The 22,867-nt window shown below is 38.8% G+C and overlaps 2 protein-coding genes across 2 annotated transcripts in view; one reads left to right on the top strand and one right to left on the bottom strand.

The window, feature by feature from the left end:
- Positions 1-158, bottom strand: part of BZW2 (basic leucine zipper and W2 domains 2) — a 55,818-nt gene extending 55,660 nt beyond the window's left edge. Inside the window, exon 1 of the mRNA XM_071560844.1 lies at positions 140-158. The gene's annotated coding sequence lies outside the window, so the exon portion shown is untranslated. The remainder of the gene's footprint in view (positions 1-139) is intronic.
- On the top strand, positions 77-22,383 carry ANKMY2 (ankyrin repeat and MYND domain containing 2). The gene is made up of 10 exons (XM_071560843.1): positions 77-222; positions 2,220-2,284; positions 8,961-9,099; positions 10,915-11,013; positions 13,829-13,989; positions 14,852-15,066; positions 16,175-16,310; positions 18,059-18,187; positions 18,601-18,742; positions 20,910-22,383. The coding sequence occupies exons 1-10, from the start codon at positions 156-158 to the stop codon at positions 21,119-21,121; spliced, it is 1,365 nt and encodes a 454-aa protein (XP_071416944.1). The 5' UTR covers positions 77-155; the 3' UTR covers positions 21,122-22,383.
- The last annotated feature ends 484 nt before the right edge of the window (positions 22,384-22,867 follow it).

The raw sequence follows: 22,867 nt of genomic DNA, 5'->3' as shown, positions 1-22,867 counted from the left end.
CGGCACGCAGTGCCCCCCCCGGCTGGGCAGGGATGGTTCGCCCCGCGGCCGGCCCCGGCAGGGCGGAGTTGCGGGCGGAAGGTACCGCCAGGAGCGGGGCGGGGTCGCTGCCGGCTAGTCCCGGGCCCGGCCCGCTTACCGTGCGCGGGGGCGCGATGGCTCCCCCCAGGAAGGGCGACCTGAACCCGGAGGAGAAGGACTTGCTGGCAGTGATCGCCACCGGTGAGCCCACCTGGCCCTCGCCACTCGCGGTCCTGGGCCGCAGCTCCGGCCGTGCCATGCAGGGCTCCTGCGGCGGCGGCGCGAGAGACGCCGTTACCGCGCGGGCCGCTCCGCGCCGGGCCCGGGACTGCTCCTTGGCCCGCCGCCCTCGGGCAGCCCGGGCCACCCGCGAACGCAGGGGAGGGCACGGTGCAGTGGGTCGTGGGAAGCTCAGCTGGGCGAGTCTGACTCCGCCAAGGAAAGCTTACATCTCATTAGTAATGTCTGTTGACATTTGCCTAATGATTGATGTTCGCGTGCTCTGCCAAAAAGAAGAAAAAAAAAGTTTTCTTGGGGGTAATCCAGTCCGATTCCTAGAGCAGGCTGTCCTGGCAGTCAGTTCTTAAGTTAACAGAACTTGGGCTTGTCCAGGGTGTTGTGCACGTCTTATCCCTTATACGGTCTTATTTTATTATGCCTTGTACTATTTTACTACCGTCCTCTTAGAGAGAGGAGAGGAGACCTCCTCAGTGTCTTAAAATCTGAAGGGAAGGTGTGAAGAGGATCGAGCCAGGCTCTTCTCAATGGTGCCAAGCAGTAGGACAAAAGGCAACAGGCAGAAACTGATGCACAGCAAGTTCCACCTAAATGTGCGGAAGAATTTTGCTGTGTGGGTGACCAAGCACTGGAACAGATTGCCCGAAGAGGTTGTGAAGTCTCCCTCACTGGTGACATTCCAGAACTGTGTGGATGCAATCCTGTGCAATGTGCTCTTTGATGACCCTGCTTGAGATGTGGTCCCTTCCAAACTGACCCATTCTGTGACTCTGATTTTGCATTTCACACAAGTGTCGTGTTTTCACCACACACATGCTTATTGCTGGAGGGCTTTCTGTCACGCTTTCTGTAACATTTGGGTTTCCTGGTCCACCAACATGAATTCCACAGCCCTGTCTAAATAGTTATACTCCAAATGACATTTGGAAAATAGCGACTGGTGGTCATTAGTTGGAGGTAAACTAAAACCACTTGGTTTATCTCATGCATTCCTATATGTAGTTTTCAGGCAAATTGAACCCACAAGAAATTTTATTTATAGTTTTGGGACTTCATTCTCAGTTACGTAAAAATGTTTCTCTGTGTCAGAGACACAGGGATAGGACAGTCAGCAATGAATTTATTGTGAATCAAAATCAGTCTGATTGACCCACTTTAATCAGTTTCAGGCCTTTGTCTTGCAGACACTTCTGTCTAACTTACCTGATCACTTATGATACGGTCTCAGAATGATTCAGGTCCGAAGGAACCTCAGGAGTTCTCTAGGCCAACCTCCTGCTCAAAACACATTAGCTGTGAGGTCAAATGAGATTACTCAGGGTGTTATCCTATCAGGCCTTGAAAACCTGCAAGGATGGAGGCTGCAAAATGTCTCTGGGCAACCTGTTTTGCTTTACTGGGCTCATAGTGAAAAAGTTTTTGCCTATATTCAGTCTAAAGCTTCCTTTTCTTTCAACTCTTGGCCTCCTTGCATGCGCCACTGTGAGCAGCCTGGCTCCAGCTTGTAGCTCTAGACAACTTGTGAGATCTGAGCTCTTTTAGACATAAGATGCTCCAAAAGAAGTCAAAGTGTATTAAAATGCTCAGCATCATTGTGCTCATTCAGAATTGTTGCGGTGCTCTTTATGAAGATATGCATTAGTGTCCTGTTCTCATGTGTGTGTAGATCAGCTACTTCACAAAAAATGGATGTTTACTTCTAGTGCATGCTCTCTGACTTGCTTGTTAATGTTGTGACTTCTTGGCTTTTAACTTCTAGAGCAGAACCCTGTTCATTCCTGAGCTTCTTCACTAAGTGTACTTGATTTATTGGTAGTTGATCTACATCCCAAGTAGTTAATCTGCAAAGATTTTGATTGTAATGAGGAATGGAAATAATCATTTTCCTCTTGATTCTCAGTTTATTCTTTTTCTCACTCTACTTTCACCTCTCTGTGTCTTTTTTTTTATTATTATTAAAGGAAACACTGAGGAGGCTGGAAGGCTCCTGGGCAGCAAGAATGTCCGTGTCAACTGCTTGGATGAGGTACAGCAAAACTACAAGCATTATGCTGAGTTTATCAAGCAATATACTAGGTCTGAAGGCCTTACTGTTGTTAAATAACATTGCTGGAAGTCAGAGTTGTTCTGAAGATACTGCCAGCCTGCAGCTGAATAATGAGCCTTTGAAGAGTTCTTACTGGGTGTTTTTTAAGAAAGGTTAAAGATTAATGTTATGTAAATTACTACACTGTTTGTGTTTTCTCTGAGTTTCCAGCATGAATTTTGGTGTCTGTAAGGTAAGGTAAACACTGCAGCAAGACACATAGGGGTGCTCCCTGGCTTCTGTAGTCCCTTTGCAGCAGAGAGTGGGGATAAAGAATACCTGTCCCTTCTTGTGCTTGGGTCTCATCACTCAAAGTCCTGTCTTTGCCAAATCGTAAACGTACTTGGAGGGTGAGTGGCTCAATCAGAAGTGGAAAACACAGTCTATTGCAGAGGCAGATGAGATAGATATGTAGAAGATAAAATCCTTAAGTGCAACCTGATGATGAGATTAAGTTAGTAGAGAAAGGAGCCTGGTGGGATGGTCTTATGTTTCCTCTTCTTTTTCTTTTTACAATGTCTTTCTAAAGTGTGCAGCATTAATATGAAGTGTAACATGGAAGCAAAACTGTAATTCCCCACCGTGCATGTTAAATCCATGAGTAATTTATTAATTTAAATGTCAGTTTGTGGGATTTTTGGCAATTTTATAATTTCATAGGATCACTGGGAAATTCATGCAAGAAGGGACCTCAGAAAGTCTCTAGTCCAGCCTCTGGGTCAGAGCAGTTTCAGCTCCAAGGTCAGATGAGGTTGCTTTGAGCTTTGTCCTGTCTGGCCTGGTAAGCCTCCAAAGCTGGAGATTGCACAATATTTCTGGGCAACTTGTTCCACTGCCTTACTGTGCTTCTGGTGAAATTGTGTTTCTCCCTTAGTTTGAACCTCAGCTTAGCCTCGGTGTCTCTTGCCCCCCTTGCCACCATCACTGAAGGGTTTGTCTTCTCAGTGACCTCTATGCTGGCTCTGGAAGGGTGCCCTGGGGGCCCCCCAAAGCCATCTCTGCTCCAGGCTGAGTGAGTCTGTCTCTCTCAGCCTCTCCTCACCACACGAGCGCTCAAGTTCCCACCACGTGTTGGTGGTGTCCAGCTGAATTTGCTGCTGTTAATACACATCTTTGTTGTGCTGGTAGGCCCAAGATTGGACAGAGTATTACAGTTGTGGTCCCCTGAGTGCTGAATGGAGGAAAATTACCCCTTCATCTACCAGATAACTTCCTGGAATATTGTTAGCCTTTTTTGTGCTGCCAATAGATCCATTTTCTGAATGCTTCTAAGTAACTGTTAAGTATTTAAACCTTAATTTCTATTGCATGAATTGCAATAAGCTTCTGACAAACTCATCATGCTAAGCTTTACAGTGAACTTTAGGAACCCAAGATACAATATGTTTGCACATGTTCTTTATTGTAAGGTCATTAAAAGATTTTCCTGTAGTAGAATTGCTGACTGCACCCATGATGCAGTGTTAATGCAACATACAGGATTACTGTCAAGAGGATGTAGTTTATTAATAGAAACCATAACTGAGTTATGCCCGAAGTTATTGTTAAAGAAGAAATAGTATTAGCAATGCTTGCCTAATGCTCACATCTGACTAGATACAAAAAAGGCACATAAGACTTAAAAAATTTATGCAATGGACTTTTTTTTTATCCCCCAAAGTGGTCTGTAATCACACATATTGAACAGGAAAGAGCTCAGATTTGTTTAGGATTCTTAAGTCCATCAGTCATCCACTAGAATTTTTCTATTATAAACCATTTTTGCTCCAATGTGTTACTCAAATACCTATACAAAAGTAAGAGTGTATGAAATCCCAGTGAAACGTTACCTTCATCTGTTATTCAGTGTCACCACAACTGGAGAATGCTCTCAGTGCATCAGGTCTTACTTGTTTTTCTCTCTTGCCATAGTTGTTTATCCTGAAATTCACATTATTATTATTATTTTACTAATGTTAAGAAATAAGGAAACAGCTCTCAAAATGGAATGCTTAGGAATTGAAATGGGAGCACAATTTATTTGGGAACTCATTTTCATCCTGAAAGTCCTTTCTGCGTGAGAGAATCCACAGAACGAGCACAGCTTTAATGTAATTCTGTCTTCTAGTTGTGGTACAAAAAGAACGCATCACAATTTAATAATTTCCACAGACTGAGAAATTCACAGCACACCCAGAAGCAGGATGTTACATGTTGCACTTCCTAATGTTAAAAAACCAAACACACAAGCTGTTTCTTTCATTTTCGGTTTGACCATATATTCTAACTCCTGGGATCTGCTTTATTCTAGATTAAAAACTCCTGACAATCAGCTGTCTTTTCTCTATGTACCTCTAGACAAGGATCAAGTCACATTTTAACATCTTACACATGCACTAACCTCTTAAGTATCTTGCCTAAAGATATGTTTCTGCACAAATTGAGCTATAGTTGTGGCTCTTTTCCAAATCCTTTCCATTTGTTTCAGCTTCTTACTTCAAAAATGTAGTCATGAGCTGGAAACAGTATTTCAGCATTGCTTCTGCTGTTGGTATGTGTATTTAAAACCAAAAAGTTACTGTTAAGTCTGCTCACTTTTTCTGCCCTTGTGCCAAGACTCACTCACCCTTCACCTCCTGCCATCTGCAGAGCTTTGCTGGCAGCAGTAGCTCACTTGAAAGCAGAATAAGATCACTTTATTCAAATGAGTTGCACAGATGCCCAACTTCCAGAAGGCTGGAGATATCCAGCAGATACAGTCCTGCTTTTTCTCAGCACCCTTTCTGACCAAATATATTTTTCTGTTGTTGTTGCTTTGTGGATTTAGGTAGATGAAAGGAAAGGTGTTTAGGCTTTATCACTCTATGTAAACAAAGAAATATAATAGCTCTATCACAAAACTAGTCTTTAACAGCTTCACAACTTAGAAACTTCAGGGACGTTTAAGCTCAGGTATCCTAAAACATTAGGACAAATGTATGGGCCATGGAAAAGGATACAAAATAAACGCAAGTATATTTCATTTAAATGTACACCACTTAGGCATTTTTTGATCTCTTTTAGATGGAGTGGTTCCTAATATGGAAACTTAGTATAGAAGAAAGTGTTCAGGACTTTTCTTTCCCCTGAGAGGGCAGAGTTTGTAAATAGTGCTGTGACTTCATGTTGGCAATTTGCTGACTTAACTCCCTCTGTTTGCAGCATGGCTAAGATATTTCAGATTATTACACACAGAAAGGCAGGCCAGAGGAAGCACATGGTCATGTTGGTAGTTAAGGTTTTAGTACTACAGTGCTATATTTTCTGCAGATCAAGCAGAAAGACTTGACCTGAAAAGGCTTCACAATTTTTCTGTATTTAAAATAATTATAAGGTTGTACATAATCTTCTTATATACAGAACTATCACCTGGCTTTAGCCACTTTACTTTTTTTCCCTCTAGTTTGGTAATTCAGCTGTTCAGTTCTGTAATACATCTTTTAGAAACAGTATCCTTCTATATGCTAATTACAGAACCAAATACTTCCCCAGAATTACAGCAGGAGCCTTCTTATTAATGCCTGAGACATGTCTAGCTTTAGTTGTACTGATTATGTTCAGCAGAGGGTTCTGCAGTTAATCTTTCTTGCTATTTCAGCGTGAACATCCTATGCCAGGAGAAAATACCCAGATCCTGGGCCTTTACTGAAGAGAGCATTGTCTTTTGATGTTTTTTACATAGTAATTCAAAATACACAATCCAAAGAAAATTCAACAGCTATTAAGAATTATCTGGTTTCAGTTCAGATTGCTGACTGATGTAGACTTTAGCTTTTCATCACTTTCAGATGAACTGAAAGATAATCAGAGGAATCTAATGCATGACACATGGGAAACCAACAGTTGAGCTGGATGACTGTAAAGGAGAACTATAGCTATGATAAACACTGAACAGTATTTCATATTCTAATTAGTTCATACTTAGCTGTAGCTAAAATTATTTGTGCATGTGACTGTTGACTAGCTTCCAAATCCTGCCTGCAGAAAGTTTAAGATGGATCAGGGTATTCTTAATCAAAAGCTTTAAGGATGAAATTCCAAAGGGCCTTCATCCACTGGGAAGTCAAGTCATATATCTCGACTAGCAGCATTCAGTACCAAAGAGCTGATTTTGAAGACATACTTGAAGACAAGTATTTCTGTCTTCCTTGTGGCACCTGTTCTTTTTGCATCCTGTTTGTTTCCTTTTTAGTAACTTCCCAAAATACTGTCTCAAAAAAACCCAAACCTACAGTTTTATATTTAGTTTATAATTTTTGGAATTGAATAAAACTGGTATAGGTGGCTGAATCTAAAGAATAAAATAAGACACTCTTTCCATATTAGTGTGAGGCTGGGTTCCTCATTGGAAAATGAGCTGGAAAAGAGAAAGATGGATGCTTTTCAAGAGAAAGGCTGAATTTTTGGTCACAAGAATGTTACATAGTAGCTGTTAGAATTCTTCATCTGATTTTCCATAGTGGAACAATAAATAATTTGTTTCATCTGTACACTTAATAAACCATCTGCTAGTTTTGTCTTTTAAGTGTGTTGTATTGACAATACCAGCATCATCTGTGAGAAAACAGACTGTTGCTGGACCTGTCTTTGACATTCAGGATGAGAAAAATATTTGCAGTCATTTCGGTTTCTTTGTAGGGCTAATACAGGGTACTGAGCTTTTTCCAGATAAGCTTGTGTCTAGCCTGACCCTTTTTTGTTTGCTGTGAATGTGCAAATCTGACATTAGTGTGACTTTAAATACAGTTTTCTGTTAACTGTCCACATACTTTTTGCTTGATATGTTTATTTGATCCACACCACAGCCTGACACTTCCAAAATTGAATCAAAGGATTTAAAAAAAAAATTCTGTGAGGAAGAGATGATTAAAACCAAACCCAGTCCTATAATCTTCAGATCTTAATTGAAACAAGTGACATTAGATATAACCAAACTTAATTCATTGTTCTTTAAAAGTTCCTTCTCTCATCAAAACTGTATTGTGTTCATATCCCCTTAAAACAGTCCCTTTCTGTGCTGCTAAAGGAGGCGAATCTGTGCTGTGACTTCCATTTTTATGGGACATAACATAATGAAGTGTAATACAATGTAACGTATTTTGTATATTAGGACAAAAAGTCTTCACTTGTGGCATCCCAAATAAAACCTAGCAAAACCTTTTTTTTTCATGTTTGTGAAGTGATCTCTTCAGATCTTTTATTTCTTTAGTGGCAGTTTGTATTGCAGTTTACCAAAATATTTGGCTTGCTAAAATATGAAACATCAAGTAATCACTTTTTATTGTTTTCAGTCAGGATGGGGAATAATGAAAATATAATACTTTAAAATTGTTATATTAACTTTCCCAATTTCCTTCACCTTTAGAAAGTTTTTGAAAATTATACTGAAAAAGTAAATTCATTTGGGTTTTATGCTATTATAAACCAAAACAAGTAATATATTAATGCTTAATTTGGCAATTACATTATTTCAGAATAAGTATCACATTACCATGCCTTTACAGAGCTGGAGTAATGTGTGCATGACTGTGTTCATGCACACAGCTTTGACAAGCTAAAAAAGGAACAAAATGCCAGTCTGATTTCCTTCCGGAACAAACTAAAGTCCATTCCCGTGTATTCAGTTTTGGAGAGTGTTCTTGGGCAATTACTGTGTCTTGGCGGATAACATGAATCCTGGCTCAATGTTAAGTGAAAATAAACAGCATATTGGAAAAAGCACATTAAATTCTAAAAATGGAATGTCATGCAATTTTCTCAAACAGAAATGTGCTTCTCCCTGCCCTTGGAGAGGGAAAGAGCCTGCACTCACAGTTCTGAAAATTTCCCCAAGGGTTTGCCCAGGCTTTCATTTATAATTACACCAGCACAGCTCCAGTAAAACCTCAGTGCCTGCCGTGCCGAAGCAAATCCGGTTTGTACTGGGGCAGTTGATCAAACAGCAAGGTTTGAAGCTGTGGTACTTAAATTCTAGTGAGCTCTGTGTATCTTCACAAGGGCTTTCAGAGCTCTGGCTGTTTGTGGACACAATGCCAAAAGGGTGGAGAAGTGGGAGACAGGAGGATGGCACAGTTAGCAGTAATCCCGACTAAAGATAAGCAAGATGGGTTTCACAAACTGCACATCTTGTAATCTTTAAAACAAGAGCCTATTTCTAATTTTCTTGTTGCTTAACGTATAAGCAACAGCAGGGAGAAAAGAAATAATGTAGGAGTCTAATAAGTTTTCTAAAATAAGCTTTTCTCACTACCAGAAGCATTAGTTGTCTTTAACACAAATGTCTTACAAAAAAGGCCAATGAGAAATCGCCAGTAAATGGTTTTCATTTATTCAACACTGGTCTGTTTTCCAATCTATAGCACAGCATAATCAGAAAAGTGATATGGAAGTGGAAAATCTGCTGCTTATTAGTAACCATATATTTTTATGAAGATTTCTTAATGAAGATTTTATGAGGCTTTTTGTAACTTTCAATACTATGTGAGGCTTTGGTAGTTATAGTGAATACGCCTGTACAAGTAAAAATTATAAATGGTATGAAGACGAGAGATGTAACATTGTTCTCTGTATGCTGCTCGCTTCCCCTTTGTTTGGCCAGCACGGCATGACCCCCCTGATGCACGCAGCCTACAAGGGCAAGGGGGAGATGTGCAGGCTGCTCCTGCGACACGGCGCCGACGTGAACTGCAACGAGCACGAGCACGGATACACAGCCTTGATGTTCGCGGGACTCTCAGGTAACTGCTTACTAACTTAGGTCACTGACTTTTGTGACATCAATGGGTACAATTTGCCATAAATAATAATTTAAAGGGCAATATTGTCATGCTTTTACTATTGAGGTTTACTGTTACTTACATGAACTATGGCAATATGTCAAGACCAGTAGCATCATTAGGACAGTGGAACAGGAGAGTTACTGTTCAGGCTTACAACATAAAAGTTGATTTTTTTTTTCAGCATTTTGAGACATTTGGTCTATCTTTACTTTGTCCTGTTTGTTACAGATCCTAAAATTCAGTTTCCTGTGACAGTTTTCTTGTGCAGTGGGATACATTCTGTTTACTTACACTGTTACATTGAAAAAGATGCTGCACCAGACTGCCTTTTTAGGATTACAGTTTTAGTAATATCTGAAACTTCTCAAATCAATCCAGCATTTTGCAAATTTTGTTTTCTCCTACATTATTTTTGCAACTATCCTGTGGGCTTTGAAAAATATATTTAGTAAGTTTTAAAAACATTTTTTCCAACAATTAGTTTCCCTCTCCTCTTACATTATTTTTAATTTTCATGGAAGTGCTTATAGCTGTATATATCTTCTGCTGTCTCAAGTGGTGGTTTGCAGCTTTCCTCTTCCTATTCTTCTTCCCTGATGACAGGACCAATTATTTCCTTGAGTGGGAAAAAGACAGTACATGGTTCCTTCTGGGGAAAAGATTAGATTTGGGAATAATCGGTTATTTTAAGTATCTTCTTTACTAGGCCACTTAATGTCTTCCCAACAAGGATATTCTAGGAAATTAAGATTTCTTAGCAGGTAAAGTTTAAACTGCATTCTTTAAGTATATAAAAAAGAAAGGCTTATGTGTGTATATGAACTCTAAGTGGATCATCAGATTGCTTTTCTGCTAAAACTTTGGTGAAAAGATTTGGGAAATTTCAACGTTCTGTAGCATTGAGCAATGTCAGAGCTGCTGCAAATAGATGAGAAAAACACTTAGAGGTTGTTAAATTACTGCAACTTTATGGAAAATGCTGGACTTTTACCATTTTCTCACAGCTGAGCTGTTAACCTGTCATTCTGGGTGTGAATTCTTCTGAATGTTGACTTTAAGGTCTGTTACCTGTGAGCACACAAGGTACACGGGCACTCCTGATGCAATGACTTTGTTTTTAAACTAGAAATGTTCGTTTTCATCCACCACTCTCTTTTTATATTCACTTTTCTGTACTTAGCATCTGCACTAAAACTGATAAAGTAAGAATACCTTTGAAAGCAGTACCAACACAAGTGGTGACAAGTGTCCTTATTAGACTATGAAGGGCACCAATTAAGTCATCTAATCTTCCTATCAAATTTTAGCTTCATTTTACTTGGTATTTAGCCCAGTCTGAACACCCAGTTCCCACTATGGAGAAAGGAACAATCCGTTCTCTTCTCTGTGCTCCTGCTGCATCATAATCCTGAATTTGTTTTTCTTCTTAGAATAGCAAATGTAGTTGAACTGTCAAACTAGATTAGTAGAGTTTGCTTCTATACTGCTATCCAGAGGGACCAAGCTCTAGTGTAGCTACTTGCATACAACTCTATAAGCTCCATGGGAGGCTGAATGTGCATTACACAGAGCAGAGTTACATCCTCTGGAACCATAAATAAGCACTGTGCCTTTCTCTTAATCAAATTTTAAAATAATGACATTAAGAACGTTTATTTCCCTCAGTTTTATGCCTGGTCTTTAAGAAATTCAGTCCATGTTTTTCTAAAGCATGAAGAATTCCAAGTTCTGATTGGTTCTCACCCATTCACCATATTTTCCCTGCAAATTCAGGAAATAAAGAAATCACCTGGATGATGTTAGAGGCTGGAGCAGAAACTGATGTTGTCAACTCTGTGGGAAGAACAGCAGCTCAGATGGCTGCTTTTGTGGGTAAGGTGAAAATCTATTATCATTTCCTAAATTCCTAAAGAAGAAAAATGTTATATCCTGATTCTTTTTTGTTGAAGAAAGGTTATTTAATTATCTCTTCTTAACTGACACATTTGATGAGCTTTTCTTTACACATCTCATCCTGTAACAGTCAATTTGTGTTTCATTTCCATGGTTGGTTTCATAAAAACACAGATGATCTTACCTGTGAGAACAGATACTGCTGTTCAAGAGTGTAAGTTTTTGCAGTGTTACCACTTTGGAAATAGTAAGAGGGAGCTGGTAACATTAGAGGTGTCTGAAGTGCAGTACGAAGTGCCCAAGTGGAGTTTACTTTGTGGGAAGGAATGACCTTAGTGCTTGGAGTCTGTAACTCTGATCTGAGCGTTGCCACTAGTGTGCTGTGTGCTGCCAGAGAGCCACTGCCTGCCCTTCTCCCTCTGCATCTGGGAGAGGGAGAAGTCTTGGAAGGTATTCTGAAATAGTCAGTGCTTATTGACCTAAACTTCTCTAGAACAAGATAAAAGATTTGTCATTCCAGTATGCAGTGTTATCCCCAATGAAACATGCAACAGGCTTTTTTTTCTGTTCTTGTTTCTTTTTCTTATCTTTTTTCTTGTTTTTATAAACTCTTTTTACTTGTTTTACCCACCTTGGCAGTAGTAGGAGATTCCTGGATTAATGTTCCATTTTTTCTCTACTTGTAGCAAGGAAAACTGATAAAATATTATGAAGAAAATTGGAGTCATTTTAATGATACAGCTGTTGCTGTCCAGAGAACCTTCCCAAAAACCAAATATGAGAACCTGTATTTTCTTTCAAACACAACCTTCTCATGGTGTTTGAATGCATTAGAACTCCCTTTCAAGACCATTAGGTGTTCTGGATTCAAGAGCCTATCTTGCTATTTAGATTCACTTCCTTGAATAGTGGTTTAGCATTAAGTTTCAATTTCCATCTTGTCTCATTCTGTTCTTTAAAGAGGAAAAGGCTGACATTGTTCACTTGAGCTCTGAGCAACAAAACCTTAACTATTCACTTGATGTGTCAGACAAGTTTACTACTATTAATTTTACTTCAGATTTGGAGAGTCTTTTCCAGTGTGATGCTGTATGGGCATATTAGTGAGTGGGGAATATTATTTCCAACATAATTTGGGTGAATTCTTGTTTAAAATCTCATCACGTCACCAAGAAAGAAGAAATACTTTCAGGCATACTGAGGTACACTACTCTGTAAAAGTCTGAACATTGGAATATATTACTGTTCTTTTTTATTCTCTGTCCAATCAACATTAATTCATCTGTCTGTCTGTGAGAATACTTCTTTCCCTGTCATTTGTCTTACACTGTGCTCTATTAGCTCAGAACTGTCTCTTCTAAAACAGTGAAGGATTTTAAGTGCTGGAATTTGATTGGCTGTGTCTTCTACTGGTTATAGGATTAGTGCCAAGACAAATCAATCACTTTAAAGAATGTGGTCCTGAACTAGAGAAGCTCAGTTTTACTTTCCCTTTAGCCAAGTAATCCATCATATTGTCAGATGTAGAAAAACAGAAGGGTGTAACTTTTCTCATCTTGTTGATTTCATCACAGTCCTTTTGTTTTCAGTAAATTTTAAGCATGTTCTATTCTTATAACTTCTCCCACTTCAGGTTAATACACTTGTGGTGGTTTAAAGGTAGACTGGCAGGAGAAACTAACCCAACGCAAACGAGATTATAAGTCAGAGTTTCAATTTAATAAAAATATTACAATAAATGCAATGATACAAAGCAAAATTGGCTTTAACCCACAAAAAACAGGTATAACCCAACACCATGGGGCACAAAGAGAATGGTGTTAATTAGCCCTTGTGCTGAGCCCCATGGGGTCCCTCTGAGTGCAAAGTAAAAGGAAAGGAAAAAAACCTGTTGGTGAGGATGATGGTCTCAGTCTGGTCAAGAGTGGCAGTTGCACCTCTCTCGAGGTTCTGGTTGCGCTCTGGATCCAACAAGTGGTACCAGAAGTCCCAAACCCCAGGATTATATATACTCAGGTTCAGGTGGGAATGCCCAGTACCTCCCCCAGGGCGAGGAGTTTCACAATGGGTGATTTACTCTGTGAGTCATGGGATATTTGTGGAATCTTTGATGGCCCATTAGCAGTCAGTGTTAAGGTGCTGATGCCTCCCTGGATGTGAGTTATCACAGCCCATTGGTGTGAAGACCCCATCTCTAACACCCAGCTTGTAGCCTGAGGGGTCAGGTGTGCCCTGGGCAGTTGCTGAAAATGATCCATTGTTAAACAGTTTGTTAGAAATTACGTAGAGGGTGTAGAAGACACAGTTTTGGTTACACCCACACAGTAATGAGCTGGTCCCGGCCACTGTAACGAGGACAACACTACTATCTGTTCAGGTCTGACAACTTGCAAGTCCAATGCAAATGTCATTAATTTTTAAAAGTCCAAAGTGGAGGAACTTCCCTTAAACATTTTTAACACCAGGATGATACTACTCATGTAGCATAACTTGGGGTAGAAATACCTGTTCTCTTAGTTTTGCCTTGCCAGGGAAAGAGGACACAGGAAGGGGAGAGAGTTTTCAAAATGAATTTTCATAAGGGCACTCCCTGCTGGGAGTCAGTAAATTACACTTAGTGAACATTAAATCTACACCCAAAAGAATGACAAGGGTTGTCTGTTTTCAGTACAAAAGTATAACATGCAAGGCTCCTTTGTGGATAATTCTCACTTGTATTGCTTCTATTAGATTTGGTTTTAGGTTGGATTTTTTGTTATATTTCACTGCTGATTTTTGTTCTTGTGTGTTTTAGGACAACATGACTGTGTGACTGTCATCAACAACTTCTTTCCACGTGAAAGGCTGGACTACTATACTAAACCTCAAGGCTTAGATAAAGAACCAAAACTGCCAGTAAAATTAGCTGGGCCTCTGCATAAAATTATTACTACTACCAACATGCATCCTGTTAAGGTGGAGTAATATGTAAATTGTATGTGTTTGTTGGCATGGGAGCCATTGTTTTGTGTCAGGCAGCATTCAGCTCTTCTGAGAGTCCAGCTGAGATCAGAATCATTATACACTAATTCAGATGCTTCTGAAAATGAGGAAGAATCAGGCTCAGTGTTTAGATGTGATTAAAAACCCCCTCTTGCAGTGTTTGTACACATAAGAATCTTGAGCTAACACCTTTAAGTAGAGAGATTCTTACTTTTTACATCAATAACCATAAATAGCTTTCTTTTGGCTTTTTTTATCTAGCCCCATTTGAAGTGGAAATACAGAACAATTTCCTCTCTTAACAAAATCTCGTTGTTCTCCCAATGCTTTTCTCAGCATGTATCTTCCTACTGTCATCACTGGTTTGCCATAGTAACATCTACCACTGCTGCTGTTTCTGAAAGTATGTGCAAGAGAATGTTTATTTCTACTTCCCAGGGTATTTGGTGAAAATAATGTTGTTTATGATTTGCTCCACCAGTGTAGTTCAGAGACATTAATACACCTAAATTCAAATACAAGTTCCTTGGGCTTGCCATTCAAAGTCCGGAATTTGTCAGAAGTTGCCAACCAAGTGTCTGTGGTACATACAGACAGGCAGCTCATTTAGTGAGTGGAGCATACAGTTTCCTCTGTTTTCCTCCTGTGAATTACAGTAAACCGAATAATAATACTAAATAATGCCTGAAAAAAGAAAGGGAAAACTGCATAAGAAGGAAGTAGCGGGATATTAGAAACTCCACTGAAATTTAGCTACAGTGAGCTGTATAAGCATTAATGCTAATGCACAAGTTTAAAAATACCTGTATTAAATTTTCTTCAATCTCTCTCCTAGATCGTGTTGCTGGTAAAAGAGAACCCTCTGTTGGCCGAAGTAGAAGCCCTGCAGAAATGCTACAAGGTTCTGGATCTCATTTGTGAGAAATGTATGAAGCAGAAAGATATGAATGAAGTACTTGCTATGAAAATGCACTACATCAGTTGCATCTTCCAGAAATGTATTACATTTTTAAAAGAGCGAGAGGATAAACTAGATGGATTTATCAAAAGGTATGTATTTCTACTGAGAGGTCTGAAGGCACATGAACACACCAGCTTTACAGACCAGAAAAAAAGGCAGCTGCAATAATAGATTGGATTGTCTTTGACAAAGGCTATGCCAGATAAATGCTGAAATAATCCTAGCTTCATTTACTTCAGGGTGGCACCAACTCCCTTTTTTCTGTCTGAAGTGACAACGTCCTTTTCTGGGTACAAAGAAAACATTCCAAGAGTTTCAACTCTGCTGGAACTGGTTAGAGCTTGGCATTTGTATACACAGTGTGAAGCAGCAACATGTGATGGAGGGAGAGGGGAGTGATGGGCTTGAACAAAGAATTTCTAAGTGTCCAATATGGGTCATCTGGGAACATTTCTTGTGCCATCTTGCTCTCCAGCAGTCATGCAGGGTGAGATTTTCTTTTCCAAAACACTTAATCAACTGAGAACTGCAAATCCCACAGACTCTTGATCCAGAGACTTGGACTCTTAAAGCATGTAGACAGATCTTGAGAATCTCAGTTACAAAACTAGCTGCCTGATCTTAAATATCAAAGTTAAGTGACCTGGCCTTTAGAAGGATCTCATTTCCCATAGACCTCTGTGAATTTTTACTGAAATCTTATCAGATAATGAAATAAACTAAGAAGTCAGCTTTCATCTACTGAAATCAAATAGTTCATCGATGATCCATGTAAAAAAGCAGGAGCAAACCAGATAGGTACAGAGGTTAAATAAGGCAGAATTTATATTTTAAAGTAGTGTGTGCTTGTTTGGTCTTAAAATCCTTATTTTTAAGCACCACAGAGCATTTTGATATTTTAGTCAGATGGCTATCCTAGTCTACCTGTAGATGATTATTTTTCTCTGTGTGGTTGAATTAATGAGTCATGGTTTGAAAGCATACATTTAATTATTGTATATTTCATAATGATGGTACATTAGAATAAAAATAATTTTATTTGCATTTTAAACATTTCTACATATGAAGTTGCCATATTATTTTGAATTATAATTCTTCTGTATAATTTGAAAGAGGACAGAGTACAGCATGCTGTATGTTTGTTCTAGAATATTTACTATGTGATTTCTTATTTTACTTGGGTTTTTAAAAATTTAGTCTTTTAAAAGGGAGAGATAAAGACGGTTTCCCTGTGTATCAAGAGAAGCTGATTCGAGAAAGTATCCGCAAGTTTCCTTACTGTGAAGCAACATTGCTCCAGCAGCTTGTGAGAAGTATTGCTCCTGTTGAAATAGTAAGTTTTTCCTACCAAGAAGATACTTTCTAAGCAACTTGCATAGTAAATTCAGTTTAAGCCATCCTTCTGTTCTCAGCTTCTCCCATGTGAAGGTTTTTGATGTCCCTGAACTCTGGCTAACTGGAATTTGATTTGACATATTGGAAGAAAATGCTCTTAAAATACTTCAACTAGTATGTGCCCATAGTGAATGCTTAAACACCTCAGCTTTTAAAGAAAACTGAAGCAATTTGTTTCTTGTCTCAGAGCTTTTTTTTCTTGCTATGGGACATCTGTTCAGTTTTTCCAGTTTGCTTTTAGGAATTGTAGATTTAGACACAAATGAACCTTATCTTGCACTGTTTTTTCACAATGTCTAAATTCAATTTAAGATTGAATAATTTCCTAAATTTAATGCATTCAGTAGTTCCACTGTACACAAGAAGTTGGTAATATATGATGGTAGAAAAAATGTTCTGTGAATCTCGTTTTATCACAGAGGGAGGCAGGATGACACAACGTATAGCAAAATGTGTATCTAAGTTAGGAAATCAAAATTACAAGCAAAACCAAATCTATCTTCAGATTTCTTCATATGCCTTTGCTAATACACTTCATTATAGTACTGTTTATTACTTCATAATTAATTTTACACAAACGTTGCTATTCTTTTTTTTGAGCATGTTCTTTCTGGTCTCTGAGAGTAAGATGTTGTATGCACAAATGCTGGGGCAGTGGAACAATCTTGCAGTGTGTTTGGATTATGTTGAGGGAATTAGAAATAGCCTCCATTTTAAGTGGCTCCAGGTCTGCTAAAATACCCTGAGGTTTAATGCAATCTCTACTGTTTGTCTAAGCCAGGCACACACAGTGTGAAAACAAGCCATTGTGATGCATTACCTACCACTTGCTTTAGAGTAAACATTTTCCTTCCTATCCCTTTTTTCTTACAAGAGCTTGCAATCTTTTCTGCCTTTAAAAAAATGGTTTATTCTATTGGATTTCTGTCCATTATGCAGAACTGGAAAGGAGGAGACACTATTCGGAAGCCTTTGGACCTTTATCAGGGCATAATTACTTGGATTCAGTCTGGGCATCTCAGTGTTGTTGTAAGAGTTATGATTGTGCGTGTTCCATGGTAGTCTAAAAGTTTAAGGACTGACTTAGAGCTGGAGCAACTTGGCATTTTTTTATCTCTTCATGTTTACATCATTGCCCAAAAGAATAATCTTAATTTATGTTTACCATTAAAATACAGTAAATCCTACTGCTTGCATTTCATGTGAAGAATGGTCCAAGTAACATCTAAATAGTAATAGGCAAATAATTGTTTTGAAGATTTCAGGTTCTGACCATTTGATCTGTAGCATGGGAGTGCACTGAGCACAACAGTGTATCACTGACAAGTGAAACATATTTGTGTGGTGCCAGCACAGAGACTGACCTGCAAAAATCGGCTTCATAGGATCTACAAGTGGGTGACAGTGTGTAAAGAACACCGAGTTCATGTATATATTATTAATAATTTACAAAGTAAATTCTACAGAAGCTGAGGGCTTAAGTTAACTTCATATACAGAAGTTTAACTAACAATATGAATGTTGTGTGTGTTATTTGATGTTCTATGATTTAATTTTATGTTCTTGTTGTTACAGCAGCTTCAGTGAGACCAAAGCCTCCGTCAGTCATTTTGTTTTTCCCTCGTGTCCCTCTTTGCAACAGTGTTGGTTTTTAATCTCATTACCACCTCTTGTCTTGTCTTTCAGGGCTCTGACCCTACAGCTTTTTCTGTACTTACACAAGCAATTACTGGCCAAGTGGGTTTTGTGGATGCTGAATTCTGTACAACTTGTGGGGGAAAGGGAGCAGACAAAAGATGTTCAGTATGTAAAATGGTAAGAATCCAAAAATCGTGCCATTGAGGTGCTAAGAATCTTGAATGCTTCCCTATTTACTGTGTAGACTTAGGAGGAATGACATGTATGTCTGCATTGAGAATGTTCAAGCCAGCTACTTCTGGGAAAAAGGCCTTAAATTCACAAGTAGGAGTACTTAGCTTTCCAAGTGTGTGTGCTTAAGAATGAAGAAAGAGTAAAATTTCTGTATGGTTAGGGTTAATAAAACAACCAGCTGTTCTTTACAGATTCTTATATAGGTTAGAATCACTCCATATGACCTTACAAATTGCTTACAAATGCCTGTAAGTGCTGTACATAGGGAGATCTAACTTGGCCCACTAAGAAATGCAAGGATATTGTGGGGTTTTTTTAGTATGTGAAAATGAATTGATAACTCTGGTAACTTTCAGGTGATGTACTGCGACCAGAACTGCCAGAAAATACACTGGTTTACCCACAAAAAAGTCTGCAAGACCCTGAAGGAAATTCATGAGAAGCAAGAACTAGAAGCTGCCAAAGAGAAAAGGAAACAAGAAAAGAAGCAAAAGAAAGGTTAGGATCTGTAGTTTGCTTGCTGAAACTAATTCTGCATTAACTGCACCACAAAGAGCAATTTAACAGGTCTTTATCAGCTGAGGTTGGGAGAAAAATCTTTGATGTACCATAACAGCAAACCTGCGTTTGTTGGGATTCTGGTCTTTCAATTTACAAATATACTGGCTATGTTCTAAACCTGGTTTTGAATGCTACAGTTGCACAGCGTTCTGCAGCTAAAGTGTTCGGAATTACACCTCACTGTTTCAAAATCCAGATCTTTAATCAAGCTCATGCAGAAGTTTCCTGCTGCTCTATCTTTTGTTGGAGATGTTAGAACAAGTTGGATAATAAGGAAGCAGCTCACTCCTTCCAGTTGCAAAGGCTGATAGAATGTTAATTTTCCTCTAGTACTTTCTCTTCATAATCACAGTACTGAGTTGTGTTGTGTACTGGAATATGAAGCAAACATTAGTCTTTAAACTGTTCATGGTGGTTTTCTCCTTTCGAAAAGCAAATAATTACTACATAACAGAAAAGACACTCTGTTGCCCCGTCCCTTAACTTACTCCGATGCAATGTTTCTCTTAAGTGAAATAATAGGAAAAATGACTTTTTCTCTTTTAGAAGTTACTGAATTTAAATTCCCTTGGTTTAAGGATTGTGGAAGTGCACTGACAAATCACACTTGTCTGACAATGTAGTATTGTTCATTTCAACTACTCAAAAAACTATATCAGGATATAAATTAGTAATAATTGAATTTTTCAACATCTTCCTTCAGTGGTTCTGTTACAAGAGCTACTGTTGCATGGGATCAGAATGACTGTGGAAGTTGGAGGCAAGGATACTAGAAATCCCTGATTATACTGCATACCAGTACAGCAAAACATAATGAGCTGTGAGCTGTGATGTCTCACACCGGTGACACACACACACTTGCAGGGTCACATTTACTGAAGGAGTCTGTGGCCAAGTATTGTCCTCTTCAGAGGGATCTGGTGGATGGCTCTTCTCTCTCCCTTCCAAAAAAGGGAAGCTAACATTTTTTGATATGTTTCTACTGCACTATCTACATAGTAATCTTCATTAACTTTTTCAGGTACATGGCCAGTACACTATAGACCCTATCAGATTATGTATTATTAGGAAGCCACTGAATTTGTCTGAGCTTCAGGTCACCTATAAAGGGTGTTGTGTCAGAGCACTTCATATGATCAAGAGTTTTATTTCAGAAAGTTAGCAATACCCGTTACAAATACTGTTCATAAGGAAATTAAAAAATAAAAAAATAAATGCCACAACTGCAGCTACAAGCAAACCCAAGAGCTTGAGTTTCCACTGTCCAAGGGTGAGTGTTAAGGAAGTCCCTGCTTCAGCCTGTGCTTAAGGCCATTAGCTCCACAGCCACATAAGACCTTGGCAGGGCTTTGCCAGGGTTGTGGCTAACTGTGACAGAATTTTTGTCTCACTGTCAATCCTAACAAAGAACAAGAAACCAAGATTTAACTACTCCTGGCCCCAATTAGGCTTTCCCTTGTTCTTTTCAGAATTGCTGCCACACAAACCCTACTTAGCAGAATCAGGGCAAAAAGTCACTTAACAATTTTTCTCCGAAAACATGGCATGAAAAGTAAAGTTGCAATAGCTGATTCCGTTCCATGTAATCAGGTTATAAATTCTAGCATGACTCACTTCAACCAAAGGTCATTGTGGGGTCAACTGTTTATTTGCAAATTATTTATTAAGTCTGTTATATGCAAAAATGCTTCCTACGTAGTGACCCACATGCCCTTTTTATAAAAACCCAACTCACCTACACTCTCTTTAACCAGCCTGCAGCCATTCTTTGAAAAGCTAACAGTAAGATTAGTGTCAATAAAGCACGTTTGAATTGAAAGTGAAAATAACTGTAGTGTCCTACTATGCTCCTCTCTGTATATTGAAAAGAAGTGTGACGAAATTGAAGATAAATTAATGAGAGCTTTGGGTAGGGTTAGTTAGAGTAACCTTATACCAACTTAAGCAGAACTTTAGTGTTTGGGTCTTTTTTCCACAGTTTGGTTAAATTAATTACTTGTAATTGATGCAAAGTGTCCTAGTGTTTATTACGCTAAAGTAATAAAAATGTTTGCTTGCAAATGAGTTCAGTGTTTATTAATTGTGTGATTTCTCTTTTGCTTAGATGAGATGCAATTAGTAGAGAGTAGTTCTACAAGTGAACAGCAATCAAATCCTGATCCAGATTCTACAAAGGAAGTGGATCCAAATAATCCTACTGACCAAACAGAAGAACCTGAAATCACCAAAGAGATGGAGACACTGGCCCTGCACCCTGAAAGTGAGACTAGCTTAGCTGACATTGATCTTCAGAAACTTCAAGGTTCTGAGGAGTAAGAAGAGGGTAGGAAGGGACTGAGAGTTCTCAAGTGTACTAAAGAATTTTTCATGCTGACCATGTCTGAGTTCTTAGAGCATGGCTTATGCAAGACTTCCTTTGAAAGACAGAATATCTCCGTTCATTATGAGATGAAATACTGGCTACTTTGTGTATAAATACTCCAGATTCTGTTGTAAATTGTCAAAATAGATATTTATTATCTGCTAAAAACTAGAGTTGCATCGATCCATCTGTATATATACCAACAGTAAGCCTAGTGAAACTCTATGAGTATGGAAAGCATTTGATTTGGATTATTCATGTTTTCAGAATCTAAATTTTGTTTTAATGGTAATTTAAATATTTTTTCCTGCAAGTACATAGATCTGTAGTTAAAAGCACTGGGAAGCCAACTGTTAAATTGCCTTTTTTACCAGTTTGTGAAGCTTTATCTGAAGGAATTCAGTAGCAGTTAAGCTTCTGAAGATATTCATCTGAACTCTCAACTTTTCATGACATTACTGTAAATATTTTGGCTAGTGAGAGCACAATAACAGTGTCTATTTTGTGGCCATTTTAGTCAACTGTTGTTTCAGGTGTCTCAATCTGATGGTAAAATGTGTGTTTAACAGTATTATTTTACTATTTGGTCAGAAACAGTCCAAAGTCTAATGAAGGGAAGACCAGAATGACTAAAAATATTTTGTCTGACAAGATTAATGGTTTCTAAATCAGTTTTCAGGTAAAGATGCCTTAGAGTACACTGAGATGTTGCTTATGAATTATTTCATAAATGTAAAAAATGCTTGATAATTGTTCATGCTTAGCCTGGTCACAGATGGGAAAATTCATGTGTGCATTGATACAGCTGAGATTTCACTTTGGCTTTCAACCAGATCTAGAAAACAGCTTCCTTTAACTATGCTTTTCGCTCAGATTTATTACTGTGTCTCATGAAATCCGTGGGAATAACACAACTGAAAATATCACTTGCTGCATAAGGATGCCAAAATTAGAGACTGTCTTATTGTTGGCTGAATAACTAGTGTTTTGAACATGGCAATATTCTTCTAATGAGAGGAGTAAGGAGCATCCTCAAAACAGAGGGAAAATGCTATCAATTTTTTTACTATTTAATATGTTGAAAGTTTTTGTTTAATATTCTGAAAACTGTACAAGTGAAGATACATAAATGCACCTGTGCAGGGAATGTACCTGTGTTTTAATTTCAAGGATTAGTAGATTGTGAAGAATAAAGGGAATTTTTTAGAAGAAGGAGGCTACATGGCAGTTTTCTTTACTGTGTCTGTAACACCTGTTGGGACACACAGTGACCTTCTCATGTGACATGCAGGGGCCTCCCATAGCTTGAGTGTACAAGTTTAAGTTCATGACAATTGCCAAGCAGGAGATGCCTGCCTGGAACTTCGATTCATGCTGTAGAGTCACCATCCACTCTGGGGTCTGGGAATGCAGAAGTGCTGCTGGTTCCCTGTTCCAGACATAGCATTTGCGGCCACAGGGGTGTGTTGCCCCTTCTCTGAAAAAGACCCTTCAGGTCAAAAGATTCAGTATTTTGTAAGTGTGCTAAAATCCACAGCACAAATCCCACTTGCATTCTCCCTGTTGTGGTGCCTCACTCATTGGAAATACTTGATTGCTCTAGACAGGCCACCAGACAACCTCATCTCCAACCTGCTTTCAACAGGAAGGTTGGACTAGATAAGCTCCAGAGATCCCTGCCAGCTTAGACTGCCCTGTGG

Source organism: Pithys albifrons, chromosome 7 (assembly GCF_047495875.1).
Source record: "Pithys albifrons albifrons isolate INPA30051 chromosome 7, PitAlb_v1, whole genome shotgun sequence".
Lineage (NCBI taxonomy): Eukaryota > Metazoa > Chordata > Aves > Passeriformes > Thamnophilidae > Pithys > Pithys albifrons.
The sequence above is the reverse complement of the archived record's forward strand: the minus strand, read 5'-3'. Positions and strand labels throughout refer to the sequence as shown.